This window comes from Pyxicephalus adspersus, chromosome Z (assembly GCF_032062135.1).
Source record: "Pyxicephalus adspersus chromosome Z, UCB_Pads_2.0, whole genome shotgun sequence".
NCBI classification, from domain to species: Eukaryota; Metazoa; Chordata; class Amphibia; order Anura; family Pyxicephalidae; genus Pyxicephalus; species Pyxicephalus adspersus.
The window spans coordinates 8,333,857-8,354,488 of NC_092871.1; the positions used below are offsets into that span (position 1 = coordinate 8,333,857).

Here is a 20,632-nt window from a genome sequence, read left to right on the forward strand (position 1 = left end):
TATATATATAATTAGTATATATATATATATATATATATATATATATAATTAGTATATTAATAAATACAAATAGTATATTAATACATATGCCAATGAGTGATTATACAGAAACTGCAATTCAAAACGAGACTTATACATTTATACAATAATTTAGGCTTACCCAGTCAAACTTGTGAGTAAATAATAACTGTTATACTAGACAAAAGCCACTTTTATGATGTGTTGGAAGAGTTAAGATAGTAATTGTCTTACCCGACGCGTTTCGCTGGTCGGCTTCATCAGGGGATAAATCGAAACCATTATGGCGACTGTAAACTAGTAGATAATCTGTGCGGCATTAGCTCAGTAATAACACTCGTTTGCTTGGGGTTAAAAGTGTCCCTTTAAAACGGCAAGTGCTCCCTCAGATGCTACCAAGTAAGCTGGATAGGAGATTGTTAATAGTGGTTAGGTTAGCAGCGGGATATTCAAAAAGACCGCTAGAGGGTCATGCGGGACATTCCCTTGCTTTGTATTGTATAAGTATAGATGAGTGACAAGCGTTCCGGAAATTACATTGGCGCGTGCCTGGGTAGGAAGAGGAAGGCTGTTCCCACCCACGGGAGAGTAGGACCCATTCCAACTAGAATTAAACAAAGTCTTTTTAAGGAAGATCAAATTAATGGTAAACACCTATGGACTTGATTATTGAAAATTATGCCACCCGGGTGTATTTAAAGCCCTGGTGAACGATGGCACTAGAAATGTTATACCTGTAGGTTTGTGAAATAAAACATGTTGTGTTCTCTTGCCGCATTAATGGACGTCTTCTTCCCAGCAGCACACTGTCACCTTCATGAGATCAATAATGACTTTCCTGGTATTTCATTCTCACCTTTCTGTCCCTGTCTTCTTACAGATGATTAAGACCAGGTCATCCAAAGTTCCAACTCTAACAGAATATGTCAGGTGAGATAACAGGGGCATCTCTATTATTGTGCACGGTATGGAATGATAAATATGGGTTTAAAGGACATCTATGGGTACTTTTAGCTCAGACTGTGGGCTGTACACTTGGCGAACAACAACAAACCCAACTTTGTGCCAAAAGCCAGAAATATCTGTAGAGTGGGGGATGTAGCCAGCAATGCGCCCCTGTGTAGAACTGACCTGGACCCCCCTTTCCTAATTAGATGGGCAGAGACACAACATAGAGAGAAATGAGGGAGAGATAGGGCTGCAGTGGGGGCCCCCTTTTGGATGGAAAGGGTCCAGGGTCCTTGTGCAGTGGCACATGTTGCACCTCTCCTAATGTCCTCCCCTGTATCTGTAATACTATGGGGGTTACTATAGTATGTATGGGGAGATAAGACTGGAAAAGTACACTAAGGTCCCCTTTCCACTCATACGGTAACAACTCAGCAGACCCAATGTACCTTTTTATTAGCATTACATGTCTCTAAAGAGGGCTGCTTCCCAATTAGTGTTGGTCCATCTCTATGGTGGGCTGCCCTACTGGCCAAGAGCATTGGGCACTAATGGTCAGACACTAATGGTTTTTACTACTGAAAGTGTCAGAATAGGAAGGTACAAAAAAATTTCTGCAGGTATGAGGACCTACACTTAATACCTGTCAGCAGGTGTGTGTTTTTTTTTATAATGACAGAGACTCCATAACCACTAGAGGGAGCTCTGTATTTTTCTATGTCTTATTCAGCCTCCCTGCTTAACAGCTGTTGAGATAAGGAGTTTGTTATAAGCTAATAGGGCTGCCTGTTTGTAACATAATTACTATTTAATGATATAACATTAAAGTGACATGGTCCATAAATTACCTATTTGAATAAAGACTTGCAAGTACTTGCTTTTCCTCCTGCCCACAACAGCAAACTCTAAACATATGTAGTCTTTGCTAAAGTCTGCATTAAAATTAACACTTCTCAGTGCTTCCTTTACTCTGGCCACTATTCATTACATGATACATTATTGGAAGTCAGGAAGGAAGGAACATGTAAGAGATGCAGGAGATTCAGAAAAGATGTAGGATATTTAATAGGTGCAGGGAAACATGGATCCACCCCCTGAGGGGACATTACTGGATCACCCTACATCATCCCTTCCTGACTTTTTTAAACATGGGGAAAACCTTCAAATAAGTTACAGGACCTAGGGAACCACTGATATAAATACTATATCCACAGATCATAGTACGTTGGTGTGGTGGACAGTGGGAAGAATTCATCTTACATTGCTGGCCATTGGGAAGAATGTCACCCTTACCAATAGCCAAAATGATCATTGGTGTCACTTAAACTTAAACCTGAGAGGTACAAACTGCTCAAGAAACCCCCAGTAACCTCTGGAGGAACCCTGCCCTACACTCACAGTGCAATAATCCAGAAAGTGGCTCTGATATTGAGATGTCATCACTGCTTTATTCAGGTCTGCCTAGAAGAAAAGAGGATGACTCTGTGTGATCAGCCGAATTACATATGGATAAGATATGTATATACGGTAATATTAACCTTGTAGGGGGGGCTTCATTGGGCAGGGGGAGCACTGGGGAAGGGGGATCCAGACCCTGCATTAGCAAGCAGCCTTCAGCTCTGATCTGAAAATCAAACTGGGATCCTAAAGTTTTGATAAAATTCAGACCCCTACACCTGGCCTTCCCCTCCCAAAGACAATAAAATGGGAGGTTGTGATCTTTGGGATCGGTGATGTATACCTGGGTATGTCAGGCTTAAAGAGTGTTATGCATGCAGAAAGCATTAATGTCTGGGGTACTGCATCACCGCCTTTGGGGTTCATATTAGTTTTATTAACGCAGCCATTTTTGTCCTTTGCAGGTCTGTCCATCCATACGAAGTGTGTGAGGTGATCAGTGTCCCCATAGACCAGGGGAACCCTCCATACCTCTCATGGGTAGAAGATAATGTCCCGAAATGAGAGTTTTCTACACCCAACGTCACTGTGTGTAAAGGGTCAGTCCTCCCAAAAGTCATAGCTAGAGGTGGAGCTGGGGGTAAAGCATTTTAATGCATTATTATTGAATTTCTGGCTCTGGTGTCAGTGTCCCCACTGCTTTTTTGCGTTCCAACTTCCTTTGTTACATTCTGTTTATTATAAAATAAAAGATCCCTCAGGGATGGTGGAAGCCCTTCACGAGGGTACAGCAGCTTTGCTGGCCCAGTTTAACTCAGCATCTACCAAAGATTTCAGATTTTGGCTGGACTGACTTTTTAGGGAATAGCGTTATGTTCATCAAAGCCTCACAATTACATTAAAATGTGTTTACCATTACAGACACTCCTGTCATTTTTTGGATACATGTCGTCTCTTTGAAAGAGAATGTCCTTTGGTTGGATTAATCTGGGACTAGAAAAATAAATGCCAAAAACTATGCTTTTATAATACAGACATCTGTAATGAGGGTATTATTTATCAGTGTTTCTCTACATTTCTAACATGGAGGAACCCTTATAAAATAAAAATGTCAGGTCTTGGGGAACCTCTGGTACAATTCCTATATCCACAGATCACAGTACATTAGTGTGCTGGTCAGTGGGAAAAATGTACATTGAATGTACATTGCTGGCCAAGGAGAAGATTGTCATCGTTGCAGATGCCCAAAAAGATAATTGGGGTCAAGGACTTCCTAGCAACCTCTGGAGGAACCCTGGTTAAAAATGTCAGATTTATCATATTGTTGTTAGTTTATATATTTACCACTAGATGGCTCAGTTTCTCTTCTGCAGTTTGCACTCATATATTTAGCGATATTAAAATATTTAAAATGATAAAAATAATTTCTGGTGTAAATTGGTTTTTAATCCATTTTTGTTATTGCATTATTTATACAGATTATATGGGTTCTAGTAGCTTTCTGCATATCAGGAAGTGTGGGAAGCATTCACATGGAGGGGCTGCTAGGATAAAATCTTGGCTAAACTTACAATGTATTATAGTAATTGAGGTGCACTGAGCGAGGGAAGCAGGAAGGCACAACCACTGTGCAGCACTACTAGCAGTAAGCAGAGCTGTATATGTAATAAGAAAATATTGCCTCTCTTCATGCACATGTGCTAAGAAACACATTTTTTCAATTATTCCACATTGACCAGATTAGTTGAAACCTATATTTAACTTTTAGCTATCTCCATTCTGCTGCTCCTTTAATGTAACCACTGCTGAAATATTTTGTAAGAGCTTTGAGATTTCCAGCACAATGGGCCTGATTTATTAAAGATCTCCAAGACTGCAGAGGATACACTTTCATTGGTGAGTGATCCAGCAAATCTGGAATAGTTTTCTTAAAATGTATTTGCTTTTTTTTTATCAAATGTTTTCAATTCTGGACCAGATCCGTTTCAGGTTTGCTGGATCACCCAGCTTCACCGATGAAAGTGTATCCTTTTCAGCCTTGGAGAGCTTTAATAAATCAAGCCCAATGTGGGATCTTTGCATGGCAGGGGCACTGGGAGACCCTCACTACCTTAGCAGCCAATCATTGTCTCTGCCTGGGACAGATCCTGACAGATTTGTGGACTTAGATGTCACTACCCCAATCTTTGTGCCAACACCATGTCAGATGCTCCTTGACTTTTTCTTGATATCATTCCAAGAGGACATCCATTTCCAGCCTAACCTATCGGTCCCATCAAGGTGACTGGGTACCCTTCAGACCGGCCTTTGTCTCTCTTCTCTAAAGGAACCTATTGAGTTTTATGTCCATAGAATTCGTGCCTAATACAGTCATGTGAAAAAGTTGGAAGGCCTGGTGGATTTTATTTATTTCCGTCAGTCAAGCCGTGCCTACAGGTAATGGTGATATAGCTCAATAAACAATGCTTACATTTTCCATATTCAGTCTCATATTCTAAATTAATAAAAATAAGTACACCCCCGCTGCCACCTCACCTGTCAATATTAGGAACGTTACTTATTTGGGATTCACATACCAAGTGTGTGATGTGCTTTTGTGTGTGGTGTCATCATGTCAAAAACAAAAACTTTTTAAGGCTCTTGGAAAAAGGGTTGAGTCTGTGAGTCAAGCATGGAATTTTATGAATTGCAAATTTTTTTTTGGCTCATTACAATCATTCCAAGAACAGATAATGCTGGAGAAGTGTCCAAGAACTTTAAAATTAGATTGCAGGTTCTGCAGGTAAATCTTGCAATATTTAATGTCAAAATGCATCCATCTACAGTTGGGGAAATATTGCATTATCTGTATGGAAGATGTGCCATGAAAAAGACTCTTCTGTCCAAAAATAACATTAGAGTATGATTACAGTTTGCCATTGAACATGTATACAAAGTGCAGGTTTTCTGTAACAATGAGCTGCGGACGGATGAATCGAAGAGTTGTTTGCCCATGGTTACAGTACTTTTTGGTGCAAATGCAAGACAGCAGTTTAGAAGAACCCCCCTCCCCCTTCTATATCATCTCCAAGCATGAAGATGGAAATTTTATGGTTTTGGGTTGCTTTGCTGCTTAAGCATATGAGCAGTTTACAGTCATTGAGACAACTATGAGTTCTGCATCATATCAGCCTAAAAGTTGTAATAGGAGATGGAATAGATCATTCATCACAATATTCTGATGTAATAATATAATAATAACAATGTAATTTTATTAATGTAATAATAATAATAACAAATCCACTAAAGAATAGCTCAAAAAGAAGAGGCATTTTTTGTTGGGGGAGGGGGGTACATTCTTTTTTACACCTTTTGCTTTATTTTAAGGGAGCATGGGTTCTGCTTATCCAGGGGTGGGCAAACTTTTTGACTCAGGGGCCACAATAAAAAAAAAATTGACAGAAGGGTCGAGCCGACTTTCCCTTCGCAGGCTCTGCACACAACCTGCCCACTCTCCCATCGCAGGGTCAGACCTGGAGGAACGTGTTCTGCGGAGGGCCGGAGAAACATCCCTATTGGGCCGTATATGGCGCGCGGGCCATAGTTTGCCCGTGCCTGTTCTAGACTCCGCTCCCCTGATGGTCCGGATGACACGGGTCCAATTGGATCCCTAAACCTGCAAGAATCAATTCTAGAGCCATTCCATTGCTGGCTGAAGCTCAGCCGAAATATAATCATCTATAATTTAGATTTGGATGATTAACTCAGGGTATCGCCTTTCTCCCAGCTGTGTAAGAATCATGGGCCGGTTGATAAACTTTTTCCTGTTTAGTTTCTATCCTGACACTTTGTACTCTTCCCCGTTAGAAACGAGTCAGTTGTGCTCCTTAGCTGTCTATCTTGTATGACTCTGAGGATCTGGTAATCCCAGATCTCCTAGATCAATCTTTTTGAATATGGAGGCAGAAAGCCCTCTGCTCCCACCTTTTGCTCTTTGCCACAAGAGGCATCTGCCCCTTGGTCTGTGGTGGAATCATGGTCACCCTGGTCAATTTAGAAACCTCTGTGACCAAAGGTAATTACTCTTCTGGTTAACTTACTGGGGTTTCAGGTTTGATGGCTCTCTCTGTGTTTATAATCATACTTGCAGTACTACTTTGTTTCAGAACAGAAACAATGTGAGGGGACTCAAAATACAAAATGCCTAATATTTGCAGTGTGAGATCAGGCACTGCTGTCTCAGATTTTGAGGGATTTTTAGTAAGGTCGATACTGTGCTGCTTACTGTTCTCGCTGGAGAGGGAGCTGTACCTGAGGTGCTGCAGTGAAAGTATCTGCCTGTCTCTGATTCATTCACTCTGGAGATCTGTGATTTCTTCATCTCTACTGCTTCTTCGTTGATATTTGTCCACCAGCCATCAGGGAAGTACTTCTTGCATGAGGATGCAAAATCCTGCCATTACCAGGACAGTTCCCTCTGCACGAAGACACCATACAAAACCAGGAATAATAAGTCAGTAATGGGAAAAGTTTAGCTTTGGGTAGCCCACAGGTAATACTGTTCCCTAGATTCCTTTTTACCTGAAAAAGGAAAAAAACACTTGTATATGTTAAAACTGATATTTGTATTCTAGAATCATTGACAGACCAGTAAACCTTGCTGTGCCTATGTATAATAGAAAAAAAGGTCATTTGATTAATTCCCATATATTGCTCTATGCTTATTAGTTACCTCCCCCTTCCAATCTGTTTGCCCACCAGAGTAAAATAAATATCCAAGTATTGGGGAGAATGTAACACACTTCTCTTACTGTCTGTGTACTGTCAAGTAGGAGTAGAGGGAGAATGGGGCAGCATGGCCCGGTAAGTGTGGAATAAATAATGGAGGGTAGCATTGGTAAGAAAGGAGTTTGGAGAAAATGACAGCAAGTAGTATGCCCAGGAGAGAAATATGGAGGTTATCACAGGTGAAGTATTTGCAGCAGGGGAGTATGGAGAGTATGATGAAGGCAGTAGGTCCAGGAGAGATGTGTGAAGTGTGTGACATGCACAGTAAGTGCAGTGGAGGGGTAAGTAGGATATAAAGACAGTAAGTATATACAGGAGAGGGCTACAGTGGATTAGACCGAGAAAAGTAAGTACAGCAGAGGTGTAAGGAGTATATGATAGTGAGTATGATAATAGGAGGTATGTGCAGAGTGCTAAGGAAATGTGAAGGAGAACAGGGCAGAGGAAATGATAGTGGGAAGTATATGAGGGAAATGCAGAGAATATGGTGGTGAAAGTATGTGCAATAAAGATGTACAGAGGGTATGAGGTCAGAAGGAGCAAGAAAGTGTGACCGGTATGATGGTGGAAATGATGTTCAGGAGAGGAAACTGAAAGATTTAACAGTTGGAAGTATGTGCCAGAGAGGAAAACAGAGAATATGACAGAGGAAGGTGGGAAGTATGTGCAGGAGAGGAGTGTGGAGAGTACAATGGCAGAAATGATGTGCAGGAAGGTGGGAAGTATGTGCAGGAGACGAATGTGGAGGATACAGTGGCAGGAATTATGTGCAGGAGAGGAGTGTGGAGGATATGACGGGAAAGCGCATGCAGGAGAGAAGTGTGAAGATAAGACAATGGGAAGTATGTACTCGAGATGAAAAAAAGAATTGAGGGTTGGAAGTATGTGCAGGAAAGTAGTGTACGATGACAGGAAATTAGTGCAGGAAGGTAAAAAATAAGAGGGGGGAAAAAATGTGCATGATGGTGGGAATTATGTGCAGGAGAGACAAGTGAAGGATATAAAGATTGGAACTACGTGCAACAGAAGAAAGAAAAATGATTTGAGGGTGAGAAGTATGTACAGGAGAGGAGTGTGGGGGGCATGATGATGCGAATTATGCAGGAGAGGCAAGTGAAGGATATGATGGTGGAAAGTGAAAGATTTGAATGTGGCAATTATGTGCAATAGAAGAAAGTAAAAGGATATGAGGGTGGAAAAGTATGTTCAGGAGAGTAGTTTGGCAGGTACAATGGCAGGAATTATGTGCAGGAAGGTGAGAAGTATGTGCAGGAGAGGAAAGCAGAGAATATGACAGTGGGAAATCCAGGGTATGACAGGTGAATGTCAATTTAATATTAACCATCAGCAAAAACATCCTCTTACAAAGAAGTAAACCAGATAAAAAGAAACCTGGTCCAATTTTTTTTAATAATCCTTGACAGACATGAATGTGTTTTCTTGGAGATGCTAACATACAAGAACCTGCACGACTGTTCAACACAGGGACACCATCTTAAGCCAGAGCTTAGAACAGACAGGACACCATACCTTCCATCCCACCTACTAAAGGATGTGATACAACAAAGCAAAAAGAGGAGAAAAGAAAACAAATCAGATTTCCTTCATCAAATCGTCCCGCAGTAATGTAACGCAGCCTCCGTGAGCTGACACCGTATAAACACATGACGGGACGAGAAGCACAAGCACTGCTATGTACACGCGTGTACAGAGAGTTCAGAATCAGCCTTGCAGAGCTGTATGTACAGTCAGCCAAGATCTTGGGACCCGCAAAGTTAGCGCACAGGGGCAGAGCGTGCGAGATCAGAAGAGGTCACCTTCCTCATACTCCACCAGATATTGAGTATTCCCTTCTGCGGTGACCCGTTTGGCCAACACGCGCTTTCCCTGCTCTACAGTTTCTGACCATTCGCAGCCTTCCGAAGAGGAAGAGGATGAGAGTTGAGGAGGAGAGGAGGGCTTGCTAGGAGAGGCGGCTGGGGCTAAAGAATCCAAAACTTCAGACAGCAGAGGGGAACCTTCTGAGACTGCAGGAGACACCTCACTGAAACAAAACAATCCATGTGTAAGAAAACACAGGTTCAGTTAACCAGGCAGAGAACACTTTGGTAATCTTCTGCATAATGTATTAGATCCCTAACACAGAATATGATGTGATAATAATATTTATAGGCTGTCTCCTTCTATGCATTTTCTACAATTCTAATACAGGTGTTTAAGGAACCATAAATACTTGAATATAAACTGATTCAAATATCCTGAAAAAACAGGAAAAATACTATGACTCAAGTATAAACCTAGGTCTACAGGACCACAAGAATGAGTCCTGGACTGGAGATTTGTTTCCCCCTTATGTAGAGCATGGTCTCTGTAAAGCCAGGGTGTATTTTGGGAAAAGAGTCCATAAATAGTAGGAGCAACTCAGGGTTGCTGTTGTTAGCTTGCTGATTTCAGGGCTCTGGAATAGGAAGGAAAAAAAGTATTGCTTGGGCCTTCACATTCTACCCAGGTATACCCCTAAGTTTGGCTACAGCCAGAAAAGAGGTCGTCTAGAAGTAGCAGAGGTGTGCTGTTAGGCTTGGAAGGGCAGCAGGTAGGCTGCAAACATGCCTGTTTGGGAGCTGTACTGAGGAACTGTATCTCTTTGGATGGGAGGCTGCTTATTTGATTTATGGACTGTGGAAATGTGGCAGAGACCGATCAAAATCTAGGACGCACCACTAGGTGCCGCCCACATTTAAACAGATTATTTTTAAAAGGACATTTTGAGGGCAAAAAAAAATCTTGGTTTATACTCGAGTTTATAGGTAGATGAAATAGATCTTTTTAAAAAAAAAAAAAGCTGGTGACCCTGCTAGGAAGGTCCTTATTAATCCTTACAATAATTTCTTAAAGTCATTCTTTAGTTGCTATATATTTTTTACCTGGACTGTAAAGAAGCGGCTACAGGCCCGGAGGTGTTGGCAGAGGGGTGGAAAGAGGCAAACATCCGAATTGGAGGGCTAAACCAGAAAATAAATCATTATGAAATGAACAACAGGATTAACAAAGTGATAAGCTGTGCACAGAAATAAACACCAATACACTGCATTGTTGTGATCTTAAAAAAAACAGTTTTCTCTGTGTTGGGAAGCACTGCAGTGCACAGTAAAAGAAATATTATTAAAGATGCAGCACATTGTAAAATGTATTTCTTATCTTTTTTTTTCATGAAAACATTTAGTGGTATTTTGTAGTTTGCTGGGAAACTAACACTAATTATAACTTACTTTACCGAGATGGCATCACTGTGCACCATCACAAAGCTGTTTTCATTATTTATGTCTTTATCTCTGCATGGAGTCTAGCTCTGACTATTCCACACATCAATATGTATAGTTAAAAGGGGAAAACATATCATGGAATAAGTAACTCTAATCATTACATTTTTAACATTATATAAAATGCATTCCTTTAATTGCATTTAAAATGTATTCCTTTAATTGCAAGTTCAGCTGACATGAGAAGAACCTGAAGGAAGATGGCGGTGCTGGACGGAACAGGGAACACCAGGATGAAGAGGGAAGCTGAGGCAGCCTGGGACTAGCTGGGCTCAGTTTGTGGACGGATTGAGGGCTTGTCATCAATAAAGGTCAGTGAAATTTTTTTTCCTGCTTCAACAATGGGTGACAGCAAGAGGTACTCAACCTTTTAACTCCACCCTCATGGAGGGCCATGGGTAAAAGCTTACATGTTAAGCGTCAACCCTTGGCATGCTTTACAGTAACTGCACTGCAACCTCACCGTCTATGTGAAATAGCCCTTAGATCCCAAGAATAAGAACCAAGTATGGCAATTAGGTCACTTATATGTGCAGAAATTACATCATCAATGGCTGCCCAATGAACAAGGAAAGAAGACAACAGACCAGAAGGATTTGAGATGACAGTATTAGTAACAAAGTGACTCCTGCAGGTATAAAGTGCACGAACATAAAGGTTCATACAGCAGACTTCCAAACCTCCCTGTGTTCTGCATAGTTATGGAGATCACCATTAAGCCCAATCTCTATGTATTCCTAGAGGCCAATGGGTAGCTCTACTGGCCAATAAGAATTTGCAGAAAACAGAAAAGGGAGACACTTTTGCACTATGAGGTTATGCTAAACTTTCCCTAAAGATTTGGAGATTAAAGGGTTTGGTGGACTACTGCAAGTATGTGACCCTCTAGGTACCTGTGCATCATAACTGTGACAGCTTTTGTCCTCCTCTTTATGAATAAAGTTAAAGTGTCTTGTCTCTCATAGAAACACATCTTTATCTCTCACCTCTGCAGGCGGCGCGCTCCGATGCTTCTGAAGTTGTAGGCGCTGCCGCGGTATCCCACATACTCTTGGTTAGGACTGAGTGGATTTTGTATAGCTTCCTGCAACAAAAAAAAGACTTATTGAAGTTGAATGAAATTCCTAACACAACTATTCCTAAGCAGTCTTCAGAGACCACAATGGTAAGGGTTAATATGGACACTCATTAGTCTGTTATAATCACATTTTTTTTCATGCAAATGCCTCTTATTGTTTTAGAAACTTTTCTGAAGTCAAACCCACTACTTTACATAAAAAAGTTTTTTTTAATATTAAGTTATGGGTAGAGTTCAAAATGGTTGAACCAGCCTTTCTCAATTCTTCAGTCCCAAAGGACAAATTCAAAAAAAAAAAAGGGCCAGAAGAGGCCCAGGCCCTACTTAAATGAATTCATTGGATGTCAGTGGGAAGTACTTTGGTGGTCGAAAAAGAATGTCCCCCTTGCAGCCCACTTACATTGGTGCTCAATAGGTCCCTTTACTATCAGCCAAAGATCATTCCCTCTTCCCATTCCATACAATACTGTGAAATTAGTTGTATCCAGACTTCTGCTGATAGAAATATGTAGACCTGAAATAGGGAGTGTGCATATCCTAAAAAAAATTATGAATTTCCTATACCCTACACACAAGGGTTGCCTGAATTCTATATGTAGAGCTCCCTAAGTCCTGGATAAGGTTTCGTGTTGCCTGTCAGCCATCTCATCATGGATGTCTCACAATTTTCTGAAACTCAACCTGGATAAAACCGAACTCATCATCTTTCTCCCCTCACATTCCAAATCTTACCCTAACATATTCCTAACTGTTAACAACACTGTTATTCAGCCCTCCCCTCGGCATCACCTTCAATTCTGACCTCTCATTTCCCCCCCATATTCAGAACATTTCCAGGTCCGGTCACTTTCACCTACGCAACATCTCCAAAATCCCCCCTACCTGTACTCAGAGACCACCAAACTCCTTGTACATGCTCTTATCATTTCTCGTCTGGACTACTGTAACCTCCTCCTCTCTGGTATTCCACTAACCCGACTCTCTCCTCTACAATCTATTATGAATGCTGCAGCCGGACTTACCCATCCTTCCCACCTACCTACCCACCTACCTGATACACAGCCTTCCCACCATTCCTCTTCTGCTGCATCTCTTTGTAGTTCTCTTCATTGGCTTCCATTTCACCTGAGAATCAAATTCAAGCTCCTGTGCTTTGCCTTTAAATCTCTCCATAGTTCTTGTCCCACTTAGCTTTCTGACCTGGTAACAAAATACTCCCCCAGCCGCTCTCTTTATTCCTCCAATTACCCACTAATGACTTCTTCACTCATAACTTCATCACACACACAGCTCCAAGATTTTTATAGAGCTGCCCCAACTCTCTGGAATGGTCTTCCTAATCCTTTTCGGCTTGCTCCTACTTTCTGCTCATTTAACATAGCCTACCCAACTTCTTTTGTTTTTTGAAACCCTCACTACTTCCCACCACTACATATCTCCCCTCCTAGTGTGTGATACTTTCCCCACCTCTTAGATTGTAAGCTCCTCAGGGCAGGGTCCTCTCCTCCTGTGTCACCGACTGTATTTGTCTGCCATTTGCAACCCCTATTTAATGTGCAGCGCTGCATAGTATATTGGCACTATTTAAATCCTGTTTAATAATAATAACTAATAGAGCAGTATTACACTGTGCTGCACTTCAGCCATTGCAAGCCTACAGAACATTTTCTATTCAATCCTTCCTATACAGAATGAACGCTGACAATACCTGTGTAACAGCTCTCTGCAGCTTCTGCCTCTCCTTCCGCGTCCTTTGCGCTATGCTTGGCGTCTTTGTTCTGTGTGGGGGGCGTTTCAGGACCCCCATCCTCCCTGAAAGGGAACTGCAAGAGATCTTTATATCCGCTCGCTGAGGAGGGGAAGGGAGACACGCGAGGCAAGCATGTTACATATACAGACAGGCTTATTCAGTATAGCAAGGAGCTATCTTCTGTCACCCACACCAACACATCACAATTAAAGTTTATCTACTGCCAAAACCTTGCTTTTGTTTTAGATAGAGCAGGTGAGTTCTATGTTAGGTTTTTACTGCTGCCTAGGATTCAGTTTTATGGGACTTCTCTCACCTCCTGCTGTCCTGATGGCATCCTGCCATGAAGTACTGGGACAAGGTCCTTTGCACCTAAAGCAAAACGGCCAAAATGTGCCTCAGCAGTGCAATGTAGTAAAGTAGCCCATTCAAAAAAATAGAGCTGTGTTGCCCTAAAATGTTGGGGTGCCAGTGCCAATGCATGGAAGTTTGATAATGTATTTTATGATAAAAAAACAACAGCAAAAAAATATGGACCCACCTCAAAAGGAATACAGACAGCTATTAAAACATGTTTTTAGGTAAAAGTGGAAAAAGTGAGGACCCCTGTCAGCTTTTTATTACTGTGTGGTCCCATTGCAGATATACTGCAATAAATACCTAAGAGAGAAAATAATCCTTTCACCTTCTATCCAAAACAAAATAGGTTTCATCTAGTGTAACATTTTAATCTTTCAATGGTTTAACTGTGAACTGGAAGCTGATTGGTTGCTCTGAGTCAGCGTACTTTTGACTTTACGGCTGCTCTTTGCACACCATTACTGAATAAACCTGAAGAAGTGGAATAGGGAGGATGTTAAATGGCAGATCAGTCAGGGTCCCTCACCTTACACAAGGAGCGGGGCTCCTTACGTCTGTCTCTTGTAGCCTGAGCTCAGTCACTGTACTCTGTGGTGCGGGCGGGGGGACGCGGCTCTGCAGCCCAAATAGACACTTTTTTTTCTTGATCTCCTTCCCAGAGATAAACCTGAGGACAAGAGAGGTAATTCAACATAATTCAAACAAGCATTTTTTACCAGTCCTAAAAATTAACCAATAATTTGTATGATAAAGGATGCAGAGATGCATCACCGCTTTTTAATGTTTCACCCAAAAGCTATTCTGAAAAGTTAGTTGTCTTACCCCAGATTGGCTTTAGACTGTATAAGGGACCGGAGGCTCCTCTGAGGGAAGGTCAATGATAAGATTATAGGTTCTGTAAAGCACTGCACAAAATGTTGGCAGTATATAAATACATAATATTATTTATAACTTTATTGAGGACTCCAAACTAAATAAAAATTGAAGTGGTTTCCTTTTTTTTACAAAACATATCTTTGTATGTGATCTGCCTGCTCAGTAGAAATGCACCCTAATCCATCCAATCCAAACCAATCTGTGGATCTAGCTCTTTCTAGAGATCCAGCGCCACCAACCCACCCTCCTAAAGGGTATATATGACAAGGCTTTGCATCACATGCACATATTTTTAACAAGTAGAAAATAAGCTTTAGAAATCACTCACTGACCTGTAACTGCAGACACTGTAGAGCAATTCATCCTCAGAATTTACTGCGGAAGCACTGAAGTCATTAAAGTGCTGTTTGAAGGTACCAGTAGTTTGGCCTTTTCTGCTACCCCCTAATACTTCCCTCACATTTGTTCTGTGTTCAGAAAAAAAAGGTGAAGCAGACCGGGCCAAGCTGCTGAACTACTGCTGAAGGCAAGAGCAGGGGAAGACAATTTGCTGAGTAGGAGGAGGATGGTAAGCTGAACTGCTTAAAGCAAAACTAACTGCTTAAAGCAAAAAAGTTCCACTTTTAAAAATGTTTGATTGGGCAAGTCATGCCCTTCTGCAATAATCCTTCTTACCTGCCTGATTGCTCTGTGGAACCAGGAATACCCAGCAATCCTGGCTTCCCCTGCACTTGCAGGGACTGAATGAACTCCCAAACGCCTGCGTGGGAGTTAGGTTGTCCGGGCCAATCAAGATGGCCAAGATTGCAAGGAGGAAAAGAAGAAGTAAGATGGCAGTGCCCTACAATAGAACCTGGACAGGTGAGTAGAGCGTGGTTAAGTTCTGCTTTAATCAATGCTGATAGGGGGGAGCAGAGGGCACTAAGCTGCTAAGTAACAACCAGGAAGAAGAAGCTTGCATTTACATAGGTCATTAAGGTGTAGTTTCAAAGCCCCGCTGCCATGGGAGAGATACACATACTGCCATCTTGTCTGCCTTATAAAAAAAAGCCAATTTCCTAGATGTGGCCACAATTATTTGACTTGCTTTTTAAATAACTCCCCTGGCATAAATATGAAGTAAGTGTATGAGTAAGTGTTCTGGTCCTGTTTATCTGTATACTTGTTTCAGGTGAGTCACTTAAACATATTAATCAAAGGATCAGCATTGCAGGAAACTAATTTTATTTTCAGATCAGAATTGTCTGCTTCCATAAATCTCCTATGATCTACTGTTCTTTGAAAAAAAAAGCTCTGAAACTTGGCAGAAAAGCATTGTGGTTTTTTGTTTTTCTTGTGATGATAAATAATCCAGACAGGCTGAGATGCTGTGCCAAGGTAGGTGAAAGCCTGTCTTCCCTAAAGGCAACAAAGTTTTGTTTTAAAACGTACCCACTAAGTCCTACATATATTTCTAAATGCTATCTGCATTGAGTCTCCATGTTCTTCTTGCAAATGTGGGTCAGGTAAGATTTACTTTAGTGTCTTTACTATATACATAGTAGCAGACTGACATGATTCCAATCCAAAACATTACATCGCTTGGGTGAGTGGGTATAACACAGACTCTTCTGGTGCAGGATGCATGGTGTAATTGTTTCCACAAAATCAATAAAACCAATGTTACATGTGAGCGATGTTATGTAAATATGTGAAATATGTGGTGATTATAAATATGAGATATAAACTGAGATTCATAAAACAGGGCAGAGAAAAACTTTGTCCAGCTCTTACCTGTCTTTCTGAGCTGTCAGAGCGTGAAGGAGATTGGAGTACCGTTCTGATCGAGGAGTATCTGTGAGCTGAAGAGAACATTGTGGTACAGATTTGTGTTAACAGGTGCACATTACATTTTCAACAAGCCTATGAAGTAAACTGCTCCACAGTGATAAGCTACGTTTATTTTAGGTAGAATTACATTGTCCTTTTTTAAATACATGTTTTCTTATGTTAGACCTATTTTTTCCCAAATATCTCCCCCAATTACTTACATATCCCTTTCATGCAAGCCACTCCTAATCCCATAGTACCACTTCCCTTAATTTTCTGGTCAGAATGCAAAATCTTTGCATGTATACAAACCATATAGTTACTTGCTACAGAGGACCTTTCAAGATAAATTGCAGAAAAAAAAAGGCCGAGGACAGTTGGCAAACATTGTGCTGAACCATGCTGATGAATTTTCTTTTTATAAATGAAGGGCTTAATAACATAACATAATGTTTCTCTAGGTGATAGTTTCAGTTTTGAATAGCATAATGAAGAATTTGAATCCATGGCTTTGTTTAGCAGCCATTGCCCTGATAAGGAGATTTCCCTTCACTTCCTGGGCAAAAGACATAAAAGGAAGTGACAGCAGATTCAAAGTCAAGGGAATTCTGCTAACAATGTGAACTTTGGATTTCCTGGTGACAATGGTCACAAGTCCAGCGCAAACAACAAATTCAGCATGGGGTTCCAAACATTCCTTACATGAAACTACAAAAAATGTGGATAACGATACTCTTTACATAGAAAATATTACCAATGCAGAAAACATGACAGCAACTTTTTTTTAGACTAATGGTACTTTTAGAAGGTTAAAGGGGAAATATGTCATCATGTTACCAATAGTCCTACTTACATCTCCTAATAACAGGCTCTCCCAGTTCTCGTTTACAAAGGATAGGATCTCCCGCTCAAAATCAAAATATTTCTTCTTACAACAAATACTGAGGTGATACAGGACAAGGTGAGACACATCCACCCTGCAGGTGACATAACAAAAAGTAAACTGTTATATGACTTTACTATTTATTATATATTCATATAGTATTTATAACATTAGTATATGATCAATATTATTACACAGTATTTATAATAGTGCCAACATATTACACAGCGCTGTACAAAGTCCATAATCATGTCACTAGCTGTCCCTCAAAGGAGCTCACAATCTAATGTCCCTATCATAGTCATATGTCATTATCACAGTCTAAGGTCAATGTTGGAGGAAGCCAATTAACCTAACTGCATGTTTTTAGAATGTGGGAGGAAACCCACGCAAACACGGGGAGAACCTGCAACCTCCATGCAGATAGTGTCCTGTACTGGATTCGAACCTGGGACCTAGCGCTGCAAAGGCCAGAGTGCTAATACAGGATTTTTAATGAGCATTTCTTATTTACCAATGAGCTTTAAGATTAAAGTGAAAGACCACAATATATTTAGGTTTTGCATTTAGCATTTAGTTTTGCATATTTTCGCATATAACAAAACAGGCTACTAAAATCTATCCCTGTTAACTATGTAAGACTCCCCTACACTGCACAGTGTTGGTATTCTAAAACAATTCAGAGCTCACTGATAGAGAAGGACCTCCTCATTGTTCTGATACCTTTATTATTGCTCTATAAGTTGACAGAAGGTCCATGATCAAGCTGTTTTACATAATTACAGTTAAAAGAAAAAAAGCAAAGTCAATGACCTGGCTACATACTTTCTGATATGGATGCCTGGGTCTCAAGATCAGCAAAGCAGAATTAGCAATGTATTTCAACTATGTTATCAGTTGTTTTCCTGGAGCTTTTCTTATTAAGAGATAATATTACTTTACCCATGTAGGCATGTATACTTTTCCAGCCACTTCTCCTCACTGACTTACTACAGACAGGGCAATAACACATAACACACAACCTTTCTCTGACAGTGTTTGGGCCTAGTGACCTGGACCCAAGCACTGTCACACAACAGATCTCTCATGCTCTCCAACAGCCTAGAAACCCTGAAGCACCTAAGTGGCTGGATAATAATGTCCTGCAGGTAGCAGATCACTTACCATGCCAAGGGAAGTCTCCAGGCGTTTTCTGGACCTCGCGTACAGACTGAGCACTCAAATACGTAAAACCTAACATAAAACAGAAAGTGTTATTTTGCATTTTGTTATGAAGACACATTGCATTTTCTAAGCAGTTTATTTCCCTCATATCCCACTCTCAGCCCTTATATACATTATGTGATACACACAGAAGTCCAGTGAACATGTTATTCTAAGATGCATTTACCTGTCTCACAAGAATGGTGCCTGATTATCTCCATTGCTTACCCAATTTTATTGAAAGCTCCATGTCAATGGGAAAGAACAGCAAAGATGGAACCTTGCTACCATCTTAGTTATGGTAGCAGTGGAGTGACTGTGATTTATGTCAGGTGACTATTTTAATGAATCTAGCAATTAAACATAAAGCCTAAGATTTGTTTGTTTAGAACAGAATGGAAAAAAAGTATAAATCATTTACAAGTTTTAATGTACAAGTTGGTTGTTGTGAGAAGGGTGTGATCAGCTTTGACTGTGTTTTAATGGAATAAAAAATGGATTTTTCCCATGGGGACACCAATAGCAAGAGAAAAAGTCAGTCACATGTTCTAACTCTTCCTAACTCTGTCTCATCAGTTAGGTGGCCCCTGGAAGGAGTTTACTTAAAAACAGATTTACATAACAAAAGGCAAGACTTATCCTGGAATTCAACAATATTGGTGGTGCACCTGGATTACCAAGGTTATGAAATGCGGGTTAGAAGTAATTATGAGGGGTCCACTTATGCAGACATATAGGAACATTTCTCTACATGCTCTGTATGCTGTTTTGGGAACATCAGGTTCAGTCAAATGCTAAAGCAAGCAAATAAATATAGACTATGGTATGCATTTATTGATGGTATGAAATTTTGCTTTGAAGTATGACGTCCTGCTGAGAGAAGTATTGATGTATGTACCTTTCCTGGCTGTGACAAACATCACAGGAGGCTTCAGAAAGATTGTCTACACCTAAGCACATGCTGCTTGTCAAAAATGATAGCAGATCTATGAATATGTCCACAGTCAATGGTATGTATCTTATGAATGCACCATGTAGACGCAATGACCCTTACACCAATAAACACCTACCTGTCTCCGTATAAAAGGGGTTTGCTCAGACACTGTGTACAAGCCTCATGAAACCACTGAAGACAGCGACAACACTGAAGCATCTTCATGTTCCATCTACGGAAACAGAGATCTGTGTGTATATATGTACAGAGGAACAGCCATCTGTGTATGACACATCCCATTATTGTCCTTATGTTTAGCATTCATACTTACACTCTGGGACCCACCCGTTCCACCTGCCTCCCCAACCCTTTGGCCACCACCCTCCGTCCCTTTGTTACTTACGCCATACTTACTCTCCAGGCCCCCCGCAGTAGCAGTAACACTGCTGTTTATTGGTTAAGTGAAGTGGGTCCCACTCTAAAGGCTTCAACTGATAGGGCAAAGACAGTTTCATGTGCAACATTGATCTGGCATAGGGGCCCTTTTTGAGAGCGCCACCTCTCTAAGATAAAGTAGAAAAATGAAAATGGTTAGTTCAGCAAACTGATTGGTCATAGGATGTAAGTGAAAGGAGTGAACAGATATACCTTGGTAGCCACAGCAAAGACGCATTGTCTGCACATCCAGGAACTGCCGGGACTATCTGTATCGCTGGGGACACTGGGAACATGGCATTCCTGATGATAAGCTGTAGAAAACAAAACAAAGATCATTCTAATTATTAAAGTCCCATGAAATGCCCAAGGCATTCACAGAAATTCTCAGAAATTGCCTTTAGTTAATCAGGATTTAACTGCTGTTTCTTTGGGTCTATTACATTTTGACAAATGTTTTACTGAAGTAACCTAGAACACATCACGGGGATCCTAAGCTACATTTCCCATTTGACAATTAAGAGCCTAGCTGCTAAAGTGCCCGTTCACTGACAGCTGAAAGAATGAATCAGAATAGTTCTCAATCACATGAGAATGACAGCATTGAAATAACATGCAAGTGCACTGGATAGGCAGCAGGCATGAATGGGGGCAAAAGCTGTCTGAGCAGAAGCACACAGAAGTGACAATGCAGGGAAACCTAATCACAGATAAAGATGGGCAGAGCAAATTAAAGAATGAGGTTGCAGTGTGTTTACCACTTCCTCATGCCAGGGAACTGCTGCCTCTTAGGAGATACTACATGTGAATAGGGGCAGTACTAGTACCACTCACTGTCACAAAGTGTTGAGTC

The 20,632-nt window shown here is 40.9% G+C and overlaps 2 protein-coding genes across 3 annotated transcripts in view; one reads left to right on the top strand and one right to left on the bottom strand.

Moving 5' to 3' along the window:
* Window positions 1-3,282, top strand: part of CUTA (cutA divalent cation tolerance homolog) — a 12,742-nt gene extending 9,460 nt beyond the window's left edge. The window contains exons 6-7 of the mRNA XM_072430382.1: window positions 899-948; window positions 2,829-3,282. Of these exons, the coding sequence (XP_072286483.1) occupies window positions 899-948; window positions 2,829-2,928 (150 nt within the window). The 3' untranslated portion in view covers window positions 2,929-3,282. The remainder of the gene's footprint in view (window positions 1-898; window positions 949-2,828) is intronic.
* Window positions 3,283-8,522: 5,240 nt separating this feature from the next.
* PHF1 (PHD finger protein 1) overlaps window positions 8,523-20,632 on the bottom strand; it is a 30,991-nt gene continuing 18,881 nt past the window's right edge. For both annotated transcript variants that reach the window (XM_072430257.1, XM_072430258.1), the window contains exons 5-15: window positions 19,993-20,093; window positions 19,759-19,907; window positions 19,481-19,576; window positions 18,372-18,440; window positions 17,178-17,301; window positions 16,289-16,356; window positions 14,166-14,306; window positions 13,238-13,352; window positions 11,438-11,535; window positions 10,056-10,133; window positions 8,523-9,175 (exon numbers count right to left, since the gene is read on the bottom strand). In XM_072430257.1, coding sequence (XP_072286358.1) covers window positions 8,935-9,175; window positions 10,056-10,133; window positions 11,438-11,535; window positions 13,238-13,352; window positions 14,166-14,306; window positions 16,289-16,356; window positions 17,178-17,301; window positions 18,372-18,440; window positions 19,481-19,576; window positions 19,759-19,907; window positions 19,993-20,093 — 1,280 coding nt within the window. In that variant the 3' untranslated portion in view covers window positions 8,523-8,934. The remainder of the gene's footprint in view (window positions 9,176-10,055; window positions 10,134-11,437; window positions 11,536-13,237; window positions 13,353-14,165; window positions 14,307-16,288; window positions 16,357-17,177; window positions 17,302-18,371; window positions 18,441-19,480; window positions 19,577-19,758; window positions 19,908-19,992; window positions 20,094-20,632) is intronic.